Source organism: Ambystoma mexicanum, chromosome 8 (assembly GCF_040938575.1).
Source record: "Ambystoma mexicanum isolate Mex_15411 chromosome 8, UKY_AmexF1_1, whole genome shotgun sequence".
Lineage (NCBI taxonomy): Eukaryota > Metazoa > Chordata > Amphibia > Caudata > Ambystomatidae > Ambystoma > Ambystoma mexicanum.
In genome coordinates this window covers 1,505,815,054-1,505,830,298 of record NC_090929.1, presented here as the reverse complement: position 1 = coordinate 1,505,830,298, position 15,245 = coordinate 1,505,815,054, and the positions used below count along the sequence as shown (strand labels likewise).

The 15,245-nt window shown below is 43.2% G+C and overlaps 1 protein-coding gene across 3 annotated transcripts in view; it reads left to right on the top strand.

Annotated features, from left to right (window-relative positions):
* NT5C2 (5'-nucleotidase, cytosolic II) overlaps positions 1-15,245 on the top strand; it is a 957,242-nt gene that overhangs the window by 586,592 nt on the left and 355,405 nt on the right. For all 3 annotated transcript variants that reach the window (XM_069611695.1, XM_069611694.1, XM_069611696.1), the window contains one exon: positions 940-1,033. In XM_069611695.1, coding sequence (XP_069467796.1) covers positions 940-1,033 — 94 coding nt within the window. The remainder of the gene's footprint in view (positions 1-939; positions 1,034-15,245) is intronic.

The following is a 15,245-nucleotide window of genomic DNA, read 5'->3' as shown; positions in this document are numbered from 1 at the left end:
TCCCGTCTCTGTTAGCTCCCCTCTCGCTTGTTTCTCTGCCTCCCTCGCCGTGTTCTTCCCCCTAGGATTGTAAAGCGCTTTGTTGCTTCTCGAAGCTAGGTCCAAACTCAATAATAACAACCTTAAGAAGAAGAATCCGTGCTTAAGCAAAAAGAAAGAAGTGAATCCTCTGGCCTTATGTCGTAAAGAGGGGTTCCTATAGTGAGATCTTGGCTTTACGTGGAAACGCACACATTGCTGCTGCATCCAGTTTTAGTTTTGGCCAGTTTTAGTTTTGGCTGATTGGCTACACAGACACCAATTTCCGTCTATTGGCAAATAGGCCATTCATATAATATAGGGCTCAGAAAATCGACTGGATTGAACACTGCATTTGAAACATTGCGTGCTGTGTATGTATATCATTCTGCCTATAAAGTACTGTTGCGCACGGAAACTTGATTGTATGCATCACGAGGAAGCGGGCGAGCATAGTGTGCCCTCACAGAATAAAGGGTGGAGGCATGTTGACGAATGCCTGCCAATGTGGGTCTTACAAAAGCCATAACCATGGTCTTTGTCGTTCTTTGTTGCCAGTGGTGCTCGACTTGGCTTCGTTAGGAAGTCATTCTAGGATGTACATAGCAAACCTAGATGGAGAGCCGTGTACAGGTGAGGGGGGAATTGCACATACACAGAGGGTGGAGGGCTGTCTATTCAGCCCATTCCCGACGTGCCTATGAAATGGGGGACAGTTGATTGGGATGCGATTCCAGAGTGCTGGTGCCTTTCCTTGGTTTTACTTTGTTGACAGTGTCCTGGTTTATTGACCTGTGGTGGTGGTCTCCTCTCACAGTAACTGTTTACAAAATGCACAGATGTTTCAGTAATTCTTTCAGCGTCTGATGACAACCATGCATGTAATCTGTTCGTTAATTGTTTTGTTATTCTTTGTGGCAGCTGTGAAGCAGGGTTTAAAGACGGGGATCTCTTCATGTCCTTCAGAAGCATGTTCCAGGATGTGCGAGATGCTGTTGATTGGGTCCATTACAAGGTAAATTACCTCCTTGGGGAGGGGCCTGGAGGTGGGGGGGAGTGGGGCATTGAGTGGGAATGATATTTGTAAAAAAAAAAAAAAGTCCCGAAGCTTTATTAAGCTACAATTTTGTTTTGTGTTCCATTGCCATCTAGTGGACCACTATGGACCCGCGGCATCGGTATAGTAAATCTGCTATTTTATTTCCTTGAAACAGCTCTTCGACGTTTATAATTATATTGCTTACGTCTAGTGTGTCACTCCCGCATAAATAAATTAGCTTTTACTTTTAGAAGCATTGCCTACACCTGGCTTTTATTTTTTATTTTTACAACTGTAAATATTGTTCGGCTCTTTCCTTAAGTGTGCTTTCAATTGTGCTTTTTTCTTTTTAGCTTGTGACTTTTTAGCTGATTGAAAAGCCTACCAAAAAATGGGTTTGGTGCCCTTGAAAAGCAAAAAGTAAATCGTGCTGAACACAATATTTTGTTTGGGAAACTTGTATAATAAATGAACATTCTCGCCCATACAGATCTATGCTTAGAATGATTACGCATATTGGTCTTTGTGAATTCACTCACTCGGAAGCTAACACAGGAAACAAACACCTGGCACTTTAAAAGATCTCAAGGAGTACTGGTTACACTACCACCCTCTTGCCCCCCTCCCCCATTAGTATCGGAAACGAAGACCACATTGCCTCTATACCACCAGTATCGCGCAACACCTATCGTTTTTCCAATCGCTTCTGGTCGATGTCGCAGGCACAGCTGGTCCAACCTCGGCAGTTACCCAGCCTAAGCGAACGGAATCGACGTGCGTGCAAGCGTATTCATTGAAACTTCTCTCTCCATCTCTTTAATGCTTGTTTGGGAAACCAGAATGCAAGGTTGTTCTGCTGCAACAGAAGCCTGCCATGTCCACTTTCCCCTGCCCTGACCCCTTACACTGCCTTCAACTTCCCTTCTCCCGAGTCGATTTCAAGCACTTGCTCTCCATGCATGTGTTGGAGAACAACAACTCAATGAGCACATTCCATTCAAATTCCGACCCACCCTGCTGTATCACCATTTGAAAATGTCTACCGCTTGGGTCTCGTAACTTGCCATCATGCCCTTAACCTTTCTCTTCTTGATACTTTGTGTCAAATAAGATAAGGAAACTACACCCCCGTCTAAAACATTAACCAGTTTCTGCTTTTGGTCAGACTGGGGTTTGGCACTTTGGATTGTTACTCCTTCAGCCAATGGGCTTGTCTCAGTAGAGGAATCTGCACGTTGCTTGGTTTCAAATCTTCACGCCGAGCTTGTTTGTTGTCACGATATCATCGAATCTTACTACTTCTAGAAACGGTTTAAACCTGACTGCTTGAAGAGAAAACACATTAAGGCTTTGTACAGTCTGATTTTTTTATTTGAATTGGTCTATTTCAAGCCTTACACACGCTTAACACAAGATAACATCGTTCCAATTCTCAGCAATACAACGTAATAAATTCAACACTAAATTCATAAAAAGCACATCCAACTCATTAACCTTCCACCATAACACTATAGAATCATTCCAATTCTCACCAATGCAATCAGATATTTCCAGTACAAAATCCATAAAAGACGCACATACATCCTCAAAAAGAATCCCTTCATATTCAAACGGTAATTTCGAAACTTTTTCAAAATTGTACTACTCTGATTAATAAAGATGTCAAGTCGTCCTACTAAAATATAATACCACAAGGATCACAATTTTTGAAGCAATGCATAATAAACATATATGTTAAAACATTCTTCTCTTTTCCTTTGTAAGTAAGAGGGGGCAGGCGATCATGAAAGGTTTAAGTGTTTCCATGGATTGGTTACAAAAGCATCACATGGCACTGTCTCATTGCCCTCTATCCTGTCAATAAGGCTCAGCCAGATTCTCGTAAAATCTTCCCGAAATCTACTGTCCGGACATTTCAGCAAATAACGAGCTAACATTCCTCTCTAATTCCATTTCAACTTACAGTTTATATTTACTGTTCGCATCGCAAGTACGGATCCAGTCCAAAGCAGGGCATTTCTTTCTCCCATAGCTCGGATTGTCTAAAGGAATCTCTAAGGCAATATCATTCCTTTCTAGGATTAATTACTTCACTTCTAGTTTTAAATTTGCCAAAAGATCCTGTCTGTGAAGACTCCATTTACTTTCCCATCAATGAATATAATGATTCAGGTTGAGCTTGAACAAGCTTTCTATAGAGCGATAGCACCTTCCATTGCAATACACTAGACATTGAATTCAAACCTAGTTCATATCTTAAAAGTGAAACAGGTACAAAATTGAGTAAGGACAAAGCCTTTCTCCAAATCTTGCCTTCCAGCTTGTCAAGCTCTAATTTCTCATAGCCAAAAGAGAATTCTAGTCCGTATAGAATGGCAGGCATTAGTCTTGAGGTATACTTCATCAAAGGATATGGTGCATCTGTCCTCCCAGCTTTTTACCTTTTTTCCCCGGAGGGGCACTTTTAAAATGTGTTGCTGTGTCGGTCTAACCAGCACATATGCCTGATATTTAATTGTGGGTACCACAGACAATATACCAGTGCCCATCATCCATTTAAAACTTGACAGATTATGTTTTTTGCCATTGTAACACCGACTTTTAATCTTTGCTGGATTTGCTGCCTGGCAATTCAGTCGTGTGTACTCTTCAAATCTCGACAACAGTCTTTGTAGGCCTATAGTTGTCTTGTCAATTTGTAACCGATCGTCTGCATAGGCCAGCTAGTAAAAACGTTCACTGGCTGTAGTGGGTGGCGGGAGGCTACAAAAGATGCTGTCTCTAAATATTCTCCCATTTCCGAGACACATAAATTGAAGAGACAGGGGCCCTCCCCAGCTCATCTCGCTATATGCAGATGACACCTTACTGTACCTACTAGACCCAGAAAATAATCTGACGCCGGTTATGCAAGACATAATAGTTTGCCAAATTCTTGGGCTATAAAATCAACCAATCAAAGTCAGAAATGATCCCTTTGACGTCGAGCGCCACAAGATCAGTGGCCACAGCACAATTTCACTGGTCACCAAACGCAGCTCGTTACCTTGGAATAGTGATAGCTACCAATAGAAACACGATTTATGGCACCAATTACGGGCCCTACATTACACAACTAGAGACCAAATTAACCCTTTGGAAAAAAACTCCCAATATCCGTATATGGCCGCATTGCCCTGCTCAATATCCGTATATGGCCGCATTGCCCGGCCCCATATTGAGCAGGGCAATGCGGCCATATACGGATATTGGGAGTTTTTTTCCAAAGGGTTAAATTACTCTACCTATTTAGTAATATCCCTATATGGCCGGGCAGAGCGTTCTTTGTGAAACTGCAAAGAATCGCCTCCAATTTTGTATGGGGGTGGGGGTACGGTCAGACAGAACTGGCCCAAATGAAGCAAGAGATACGACACAGGGGGCTGGCTCCACCGGATTTCACCTTTATACTACTACGCCTCACAAGCGCACTTTGCCAAATATTGGTTTCATGACACGGAGGCTTATGCCCACATACAGGCAGAGAAGTTTGCTGCTGCCCCCGTGGACATACAGTCCATGATATTCACCAAGAAACATGGAAATATGGGTGGGATAGACCCGGTGACCTGCAGGACTCTGGGTTGGGCGGCACTATATCGCAGGGTGGGCTTCACAAATCCTTACTGGCCCCCTCCCCATTATGGCACTACCCGGACACCGCCCCCACACTAGACACTATGATGCAAAGGAACTGGGACCCAGGGAAAGACCTTACACTGGGGGACCTGTTCCCTGACTGGGAATTCTTAAAACTAGATGAAGCTCAAAGGAGATTTGGTCTGGGGTTCACAGTAACCCTACAATACCATCGCCTAAAGGCTGCACTCAAACAAAAATGGCCATCGTTCCGCACAGAACCACCCTCCCATCCATTCATACTTGATATCATAGACCAGGATGGGTTCAGAGGAAATATATCTAAGACATACAACACGGTACAGTCCCTTCCCCCCCCCCCCCCACCCCCAGAACACAATGAAATCCAAATGGAAACGGGACCTGGATGTAACAATTGATGACACACAGTGGGCCAGATACTGCCAACACACCAAAACCATATCCCTTAATGCCAACTTTAGGCTCATCCAATTCAAGTTTATGAACCACCTGCATATGACAACTTTAGGCTCATCCAATTCAAGATTATGAACCACCTGCACATCAACCCCGGGAAAATCACCAGATTCGACCACTCTAAACAATCTTTGTGCCCCAAATGCAAACTCCCGAGGCCAACTCCTTCCATATGTACTGGGAATGCCCACCTACTAGACAATACTGGGAAGAAGTGGCCTCTAGCCTCAGCAGCATTCTCGAAATTCGCATTCCGTCCACACCCCTGAAATACCTCCTGGGAGATATTAGAAAAGCTCCCATAAAGATACGTAGACTTTTTTAGTGGCAACTGCAGTGGCCAAACGTAATATTCTCAGGCACTGGAAGGCAAAGTTGGCACCCACTATATACACATGGTTTCGGGACTTGATTGAAGTATACAAATGTGAAGAAAGCTATGCAAGGGGAATAACACCTACGAGCCGCCCTAAAGACATGTGGGCCCCGCTCCGGCGGTACCTGAACGCAGGACCCCCAGATTCTGATCTAGAGGAGGGACCAGAGATCCCCTGAAAAGCCCAACACCCTCAACCCATTCTTAGATCTACTGTTTGCCTTGTTGTTATATGCAATGTACTGTACCATTTGCAAACTGGTGTTACGTTAATAAGTCCGTCAGCAAAAAATAAAGTTTAACTTTCTTTTTTTGTTTTTTTTGTTGAAGAGACAGGATCATTACACACCCCTGCCTCAACCTTCGGTCTGTCTTGATGGCCTTTGATACTTCACCATTACCGTTTAACCTCACCTTAACCTGAGTGTTGCTATAGATATGCATCACAATGCCTAAAAAATATCCTGGGCACTTCCGTTTATGTAATTTCTCCAATAACCTGGTTCTATCTACCTTAGATTCAAGTCCAATCTGGCAACATATAAATGCTAATTCCCCAAAACATTACAATATTCTATCAATGTATTAATAAGGATGCTGTTTGCATTAGTCTGATTAATGGCTACTTTTAGTACCTTGTAATTCTGTTTCACTTACTGGCGCGCTGCCGATTTTGACACTTGCTTCAGTCCCTCTTTTCCCACCAGTCCCTACTGTATTTTTTTCAATTAGTTTTGACCTAGACTTCATTCTAAATTGGAATGGTTACGCTCGTGCCGACAGTAGCTTGTGATCATCTGGTTAGTCTTCATCGTGCTATCAGTTTGGTCTTTATTGTCGACAGGAAAGAACTTGATCTGGGCGTTGTTGAAATACGTATATTGCATACAACGCAAGATGGTGGATCATTCACTTAAGCACTAGTTGCTGATGTTGAGCTCTTTTTTTTAATTGATGTGCTCTTTGAAAATTGCAATTACCTTTTTCTTAGCCATCACTTCGATCTTTACTAAGAACAGTATAATGCAGGGATCAAACTAAAGATTTTAGCAGCCTACTGTAGTACATTCACATTTGAGGCCCCTGTATGTTAATGTAAAAGAGTCCATATTCCTAATTCAATAATAAAGAATTCCAGATCTATTTTATTTCCAATCCATGCTGCAAGTGTCCGAGTAGCAATGAGGAAGGCATTCTTTAAGGTTTTACATTTCTAAACCTTCAACATAGTCTCTTAATTTATATTGGACCAAGCTACAGAAGCCCCGGGAAAATTAAAGGAAAGGGCCATCTAAATGGTTTGAACAGTTAGAGATTGTCAGGACCAACTAGCCTCCATACTAGAATACTTGGACGATTCTAGTCCGATATTAGCAAAGTAACTAAAAGATCGGTTAGGAATTACTGGATGTAAGTGAAGTGTTGGAAGAGTAGAAAGGACAATGTGTTACCTGAATTGCATAATGGTAAACCATGAGATTCTTGGAATTGCAGTCTACTAAGCTTTACCTAAATAACGATAAAATATTACAGATAATAAAGTAGGTTGTAAAGAGTAAATCATATCAAAGAAATCTAATAGCCATTCACGAAAAATAAGACTTGCATGTTGGGCCAGATATATACGGGTGGCTTGATCAACAAAACTTTTCATATTGCAATGCAGCCATTCAACATGTGAATTGGTATCAATATTATGGGCCTCATTTCGAGTCTGGCGGTAAGCCTGCCGGTGATGATGGCAGCTTGCCACCAGATTCGAAAAAAATGATGGCGCTGACTTCCAATTAACACCAGGGTATTCCGACCCCGGCGGCCGGTATGTCAGGCGCTGGTAATTCTGTAAGTCCCCATTCCCATGGAGTCCGAATGGGAATGGGGACCACGGAAGCACCAGCACCGTTTATAACAGTGCTGGTGCTTCCGTGAAACTCTGCTGGCGGGTGCCGTTCGGCCCACCAGGTCTGACCCTGGCAGGCGGGATGGGACCTGCCTGCAGAGTCATAGTGTGCCGGTCCAGAAACCACAGTGCCGGTATGCTTACCGGCACCATTGTTTCCGGACCGGCACACTCATAATGAGGCCCTATGTTTATTATAGAAAAGTGACAGCAGGTACACCAATCTAGTAACTGGAGCAGTTTCAGGATAGGAGGGAGTTGCTGTTTATTGACAATGTAGTCCTTACTAGGACTGGCAGTTCTTATTCTATGTTAAAAAAAAACACGGTTACAGCTATTGGGGTTTCCCAAGATTGTTTATGTTCAGCAAAGTTGCTGCAATGGTGTGGAAAAGAAATGGTTAAATGCTAGGGTTTAGAACGTTCCTTCAAGCCACGGTCTGGGTATTGATAATCCGGTTTAATCTGATAAAGAATCACAACAATCCTTTAATGCAATGTAGATTTTTTATTTTCAAAACCGCAAGTGGACACCCGCTTCCTCGGGTCTCCAATTGTTAATCTTCTGTTTCATTTATGCTCGTCTATCAGTAACCAAGTGCAAGTGACCAAGTGCACTAAGCGCTCAAAGTCCTTAAGGTTGCATACTTTCAGATGGCCATTATCATAAGGCAATGATAATGGCGGAGTCTGGATGAGTCTGAGGAGTGGAAGGAGTTGAGTCTGTTTTCCTGCTGCTGACAGTAGCTCTACTGTGTCTACACTTGTGGGAGTGTGCATCTTTAAAAAATGTTTCCCCCCGTGGAGCGGGCGCGGAAGTCTGTGGAATCCTGGACCTACCTCTGCTCCTTCTCAGCTCGCCCTACCAGCGCTCTGTCGCTGCCCTCCATGGAACTATGCGTGACACAGCGAAAGCAATCTCCTTCGTGAAAACATGCGCTCAACAGAAGTTGGAAAATGCTACCCGAGCCCCAGTGTGGTGCTCCCTTTGTCTCCAGCCGTTTCTCCTGCAGCGCCTGTGTCCGCGCCCTCGGCTCCAAGTGAGTGACATTGTGCATAATGCACCTAACGCGCCTAACGTACCTGACACTCTAATCGCTTTATCACTGAATGACAAAGGAATCACTCTGAAAACCATTCACGTTGAAATACATGTTTTACCTAAACAGACGTTTCCATCTGAGATTCCTGGTGATGTGTGTTCGACTGCGGCCCCGGTGTCGAGCAATGGAGACCGAACTGACATTTCTGAGAAACCCTCTGCAGTCGTTAGTCCCTCGCCCGGCACGGTCGTACCCTTGTGCGATCTGGCGCGGCGCTCGCTGAACGAGTACACACCTACGCGTGAAAACAATGTGTCCCCGAGTGTGTTTTCGGCATGCACGGCCACTGACACAGACCGTGCCTACGCCGAAAAACTAAGTCAAGGTAATGGATGCATGATCAGACGACGTGACACAAGTCTTGGGTCCCCACGGCCTAGATTTTATAGTACCTTCGAGAAATTGGCTCCTTCACCTCTGTATAGCCTTGAACCGGCACTCGTCAGTGCCGACGAAGATGTCTTTTACCCTTCACATGATGACAATGAGTCATGTAGGGTATTTACGCAGGATGTGTTGCAAATTCAGTCGCCTTCTACTGTAACTGATATGAATTAGTTACACCGATATGAAAATCGAAGAAACTCATTGTATGTCGTTAATCAACTCCTAACAGACCTCACCCGGCTAAACAAAGACAGATCCTACAAATCGACAACTAATGCGATGCCAGAAGGTCGGAGGCAATTTTTAAGCCCCTTGTTACCCCTAACTCTTCGCTTTTAAAAAAACAAAAGGTTCATGTTGCTCATACAATAAGTCTCTCCAAACAAAGGAGAGCTGATTCGAGCACCTCACCGAACATTAGATGCTCACAGATGAAGACACCTAAAATGGCAATCATTACGTCAAAAAACCAGTCGAACTCTTCAAATAATGACATGCCCTTGGGTGGGGAGGGGTGTGATGCCCGTTGTTTGCAAATTGACTCTTCATCAGACTCGTCATCCTCTAATTCTTCCTTAATGGAGCGCCCATTTCCAAAAATCAGACGATTAGAAGCCGATGATGAGAACGCAGTGAGACAGGAACAAAACATGAAAGTTCTTCAAGCAACTATAATGTAGTCCATGGCATTAACAATTGCCCCCTTTCTCAAAATGTATGAACATCTTAATGATATGAAAGACCTTGCCATTCTGGTCTCCTCTATGAACACTAAGCTTCTGAATATTGGAAATGTACATAGTTCATATAAGGAGACATTGATTGGGACCCAAAAGAAGACTGAGTGGGCACTGGACACATTAGTGGATTTTACCAAAAATGCCAATTTGGACAAACTCTTGGCAGAAGTGGCGAAAGAAGCCCTAAATCTCTTCCAACAAAGAAAAAAAACACACCCAGTGTGGAAACAAAACTCTGAAAGATGTATTGCTGGACTCCTAAATAACTGTACGATTCCCTCCGGAAGCCTTGGATGTCCAATCCTCACTGAAACCGACTTGAACTTGCCAGATCTCGCAATCAAAAATGTGGTGTCTACGGAAGAAACAACAAAAAAGAGCACAAGACCAGAAGTTGACCCAGGGAATGAGGGCTTACCTGTTCCAATGGAGATACCTCTTGCTGGAGATGTTCGGTTGGATGTGACACCGGCGGCCGCCGGTGCTGAAAATGAAGTGAGAGCCAACGTGTTGATGCAAGTGAAGACTACGACCTTTAAAGAGAAGGTGATACCTACGCACTTCCTTGATATCCTCACGGAGAGCCAATCTTCAGGAAATGTGGCCCTTTTAGATCCTCAAATGGCATCTTCTTCAAATCTGGGCCTGCAGTATCCCTTGATAGGTGTAGAAGCAACACTGGCAAATCACAACGTTCACGCCAGTTCCCCAACTCTTGGAAATATTCAAGAACCCTACAAACAATCAAAGATCAGGTTCTATTCAAAATAAACTGAGGTGTTAGTGAAAAGAAATCGAAAAATCAACCTCTACAAAAACGAAACAAGGAAATGACTCGCTCAAGTTCCTACGAAACATCAAAACTGTCAATGTGACGTGAATAGAACTATTGTGAAAGAGAAAAGCGGTGAACCAAAAGTTTCCCTCTAATGAAGTAATAATCATGGTGGATGAGGCTCCAGTCCCTGGAACAGGCTCATGTGATGTATCTGAAGATCTTATGAATATGTCCACTTATGAGGACGATGAGGAACCGTGTGAGTCTGATGTAATTGTCCAAGCAGACTGTAAAATCACACATGTCACGTCTAGTCGCGATACTGTAGGCCAAGTTGAAGGGGCTCCGAATTCCAACTCAGCCTTAAAACCACCTCAATTGCCCTAACTGCCAGTGATAATCCAACTTGAGGCCAAAGCATCCATGGCCTCTGAAAAATCTGGCAGAGAACGCTTGTGCGAAGGAACACTTCCACTGCAATGTAACAAAGCTCCAAGATGTTGTCAAGTGTTTCAGCAACTTCACCCACTTCAAGATGGTCTTTCAAAACCGAAGTCTACTTTCATGACACTGTACGAAAAACGCTCCAAGTTAGCCGCCATGGCTCATAAATTGGACAGTCACTGAGACCGACAGATTCTCAAACGCAAGTTGATAGCTGCAGCAAGCTTAAATCAGTTTGTTCTCATACATCTCACGACCAGAAAGATCTACAAACTGAGTGTGAATCTGACCTGCTGCCGTTCTCCACCACTGGTGTTACAGCAAAATCTAGGTCAATCACAAGAGAAAATAACAAAAGCGCAGTTCAATTTTCAAAGGACACAAAGACGAAAAGCACTGCATCAAAAACACAAGCTTTTCATCAAGTACTCTTAGAATGTATAGAGTCTTCGATGATTTAATCTTAAACTGTCACAATGTACTGTGGTTGTGCCATCTTGTCCCAAGTCTCAGAGCTATCAAATCCGGAGACCTGAAAATTGTTGAATTTTTCAATGAAACTAAAAATGATGCTGTAATACTGCACCTGCAGTCTAAACTTATAGTAGACATTCTACTAGAAGCGGGTCCAGTGTTAATGTCTCTGGGATTTGATATTTCTATAGCTCCAAACTGTCCTGTGTCTAGATCGATAGAAAACGGCTCTCGCAGAGTGGCAGCCAGTGGAGTGAAACAGAGAGGTGTGGAGGTGGCCCAATCCACAACCCCTGTCTTGCCCCAAGTGTTTCCATCACAAACTTGCCTCTTAGATCCTGAACCTTTCACTAAGAGTCAGATGAATGACCTCATAAGGATTACAATCCAAGGAGCTGACAGTGTAACACCAAATTTTGACATCACAGAAGACGTCGCATCCTTGGCTGCTAAAGGAAATGACTGGTCCTGGCTTGCCGGAACTTTAAACATCGAACAGGCCAAGTAATGCCAAGCCCAAGAGGATCCCCAAAACTGCACTCTGGGATCTTCAACACAAGGGGCTTTATGCACCTGTTTACTTGGGCTTCTGACCTACATCTTATTTGTTTACAGGTAACGTGGTTAAACAAAGTTCCCATCCTTGAAGGCTTTGAAATAGAGCATAATCCAGCCATTAAGCAGTCCAAGGGTAGACCTATGGCTGGGTTATTACTGGCGGTAAAGGGAGAGTCTGGCCTCAGGATTAAAAATTCTTTTAATCCATCTCCATTCATGCAGGTGGTTGTGGTCAATTCCTCAGGGACAGAAAGGCCTCATGTACCCAAACTGTACATCATCATCCTATACTGGAACCACTTGGCTGCTGGCTCTGCATCGTTTGTTGACCAAGTTACAACTGTCATTGATGACCTAATGGAAAAGGGCAATTTGACTGACCTTATTTGCGGCGATCTCAATATTGACTGCATCACACGTCTAAATTTAACTAGTGGCAAAAAGAAACTTAACAACTCTCAAGAGCAATTAATAAATCAATGGTGTTTGGAAATGGATCGCCGTGGGCTACTGATGTTAAATGGTCAAACACCGGGTGACATCCCGGCTGAACCCACGTGGAGAAGATACGACCAAAGTTCAACCCTTGATTATATATTTGTATCTGGAAACATACATACGAGGACTACCATCTTAGAGGTCATAGAAATGGCCCACAGTGACCATGACATGGTGACTCTGAAATTCAACAACACTACTCAGCGCAATCAAGAGTTGTGGCCTCACGCGGTGAGAACTGGAGCGTGTAGAATTCGCCTACATCCTGACACTGAGGATATAACTCACATTACATCTAAATTTCAACTGAACCCAGGGTCACTGGAATATGATCACTTGTTGTCACAATATGAAGAATGGAAACACAACCTAAAACATGCTGAATTCGCACTCAAACACAAATTTGATTTAGTAATTCTCCAACGAAAAAGAATACTGCGACGTAACCTGAGAAACATTAAAAAAAAAACTATTGCTGATGCTTGCGAGCAGAGAAGATTGCTCAAACAAGCATATAAGAACTGGCTCAAGTCACACATGGCCATCATGGTACAAAACGATGCCGAGCTAATGTTGTCCAAAATGGCAAGCAAAAATTCAGCAGACTGTTGGAGACTGATAAATATCAATCTAGCTCATCAACATGCTCTTCAGGCAAACTTGGTCTTAGAGGCCGAGTGGAGATCTTTCTACACCGATCTCTTTCGTAAAGATGTATCAACTAAAGAATGGGAAATGCCCACCTTAACCCACTGGGAGATTGTGTTCGACAGAGAGGACATCTTTCAAGTAATTAAGAACGTGCACGACTCAAGAGCCACTGGCCCGGACGGGCTTACTAACTACTCCATCAAACGTCACCCAGAAGAATGGTCAGATTTCTGCACAATTCTGTTTAACAGAATTGTTAAGTGCTGTAACACCCCAAAATCGTGGAAATCTGCTGTGATTGTGCCAAGCTTAAAAAAAGGAGATAGAAGAAACCCAAAAAACTACAGACCCATTGCACTGCTCGACGTGCTGGGGAATATTTATGCCACCCTCTTGCAACAAACTCCTAAAGTGGTCTACTGAATCAAATCGGGTAGACCCAAGACAAGCAGGATTTGTCAAGGGGGCGGGGTGTGGTGTGAATTGCCTGCTGTTAAACCTATTGAAGATGGAAGCCTATCAGTCCAACTCTAAGGTCTACCTGGCCCTAATAGATCTGTCGCACGCGTTTGATAGCATAAACAGGGATTTGCTATGGGAAAAACTGAGTGTGTGGAATTGTCCCCCCAGCTTGCTGGCCGCTATTCGTGAGTTACATACAAATACTTCAATCAAGTTCAGATTAGATCTTAAGGGTACATTATCAGCCCCCATTGATACGCACAGGGGTCTTAAACAAGGAGCCATTATTTTCAATCTGTTTTATATCTGATATCAAAGAGATCTTTAATGATCTAACCACGTTTCCATCAAAAATTCATGGTACCCATATTGACTACCTTGTTTATGCGGATGACCTCATCCTTATGGATTTAATGCCTATAGGCCTTCAATGCAAACTTAGCATTCCTGAAAAGTATTTAACAGCGAATGGCCGTATAAGCAAAAATGTGAAAAACTGCTGGGAAACAATGGGAATAAGAAGAAATTAAACTGGTACCTCGATAAAGAACTGTTTAAGATAGTGAAGAACACCACCTATTTAGGCATGAGAATCAGTGCAAGTAGAAACGACGCACCCTGGTTTGAGGTGATGAAAAGCAAATGCCGTCAGCTGGCATGCCAGGCGTCCCTGATCAATAGAAGATTTGGCAAATTTTCTTTAAAACCAACTGTCTTCTTCCAACAAAAAGCAGTGCCTGCACTGATACATGGTGGTGAAAATGCCTTTGGATGCAGTCATGATGTGTGGAACACACTTGAAAATATCTTTTGGTCCAGAGTTCTACACTTACCAAAGGGGACCTCAACGGCTTGTATAAGATTCAAACTTGGGTACATCTAAATCCAAGCCAGAGTCGCCTGGAATCTGTTAAGCCTATTTAGAATAACAATGCAAATGAATCCGCCGCCACAAATCAGTATACTGTACAAACCAGACACAGAAAAAACACAAACGATCCTTTTTCAATGGAACATGTTGTGTCTTGAGGTGCTAGATACATATGACATCACTGTACAGACCCTGATTGAAAATCCAGACCTGGCCACGATGAAGATGTGGAGAACCGACTGGATCAATACATTTAACTTAAGATCTGAATCAAAGATGATGGAGGCTACTGGAGAAGCCAGACCGTATGGTCAGTTACAAGACTATCTAACATGTTTTCCAGAACAACACACAAGAGCCCTATATATGCAATTTAGGCTTAATGCACTGCCCGCTAAGGAGCGTCTAAGCTTTTGTTCCCAGTATGCTGACTCGGACCTATTGTGTCGGTTTTGCAGAGTCAACAATGAGACTCTAAAACATTTGACGATGTCGTGTTCTGGTCTGGAGCAACAAAGAAACATTTTTGGTCCAGTAACGAGTAAACATCAAACCTTGTCTGTTGAGGACTGGTGTAGAGCCCTGTTTGATGGTTCAAATAGACCTGTTTTATATGCACTAGTTGCTTTTCTCTGTGTCCTTAAGGAGGGCTTAGACGCGGAGACACTAAACTTAGAACCTAGTTGATGAATGGACTCGTACCCCTCCCTGTATGACAGATCTGTAATGTTTATTTATTGAAGAAAGAAGTTGCCTAGAGGACAAAGAAATGGCAATACGGAAATGTATTTTTTTTTCTTTATAAATGTTTGTATAAACCAATAAAAAATA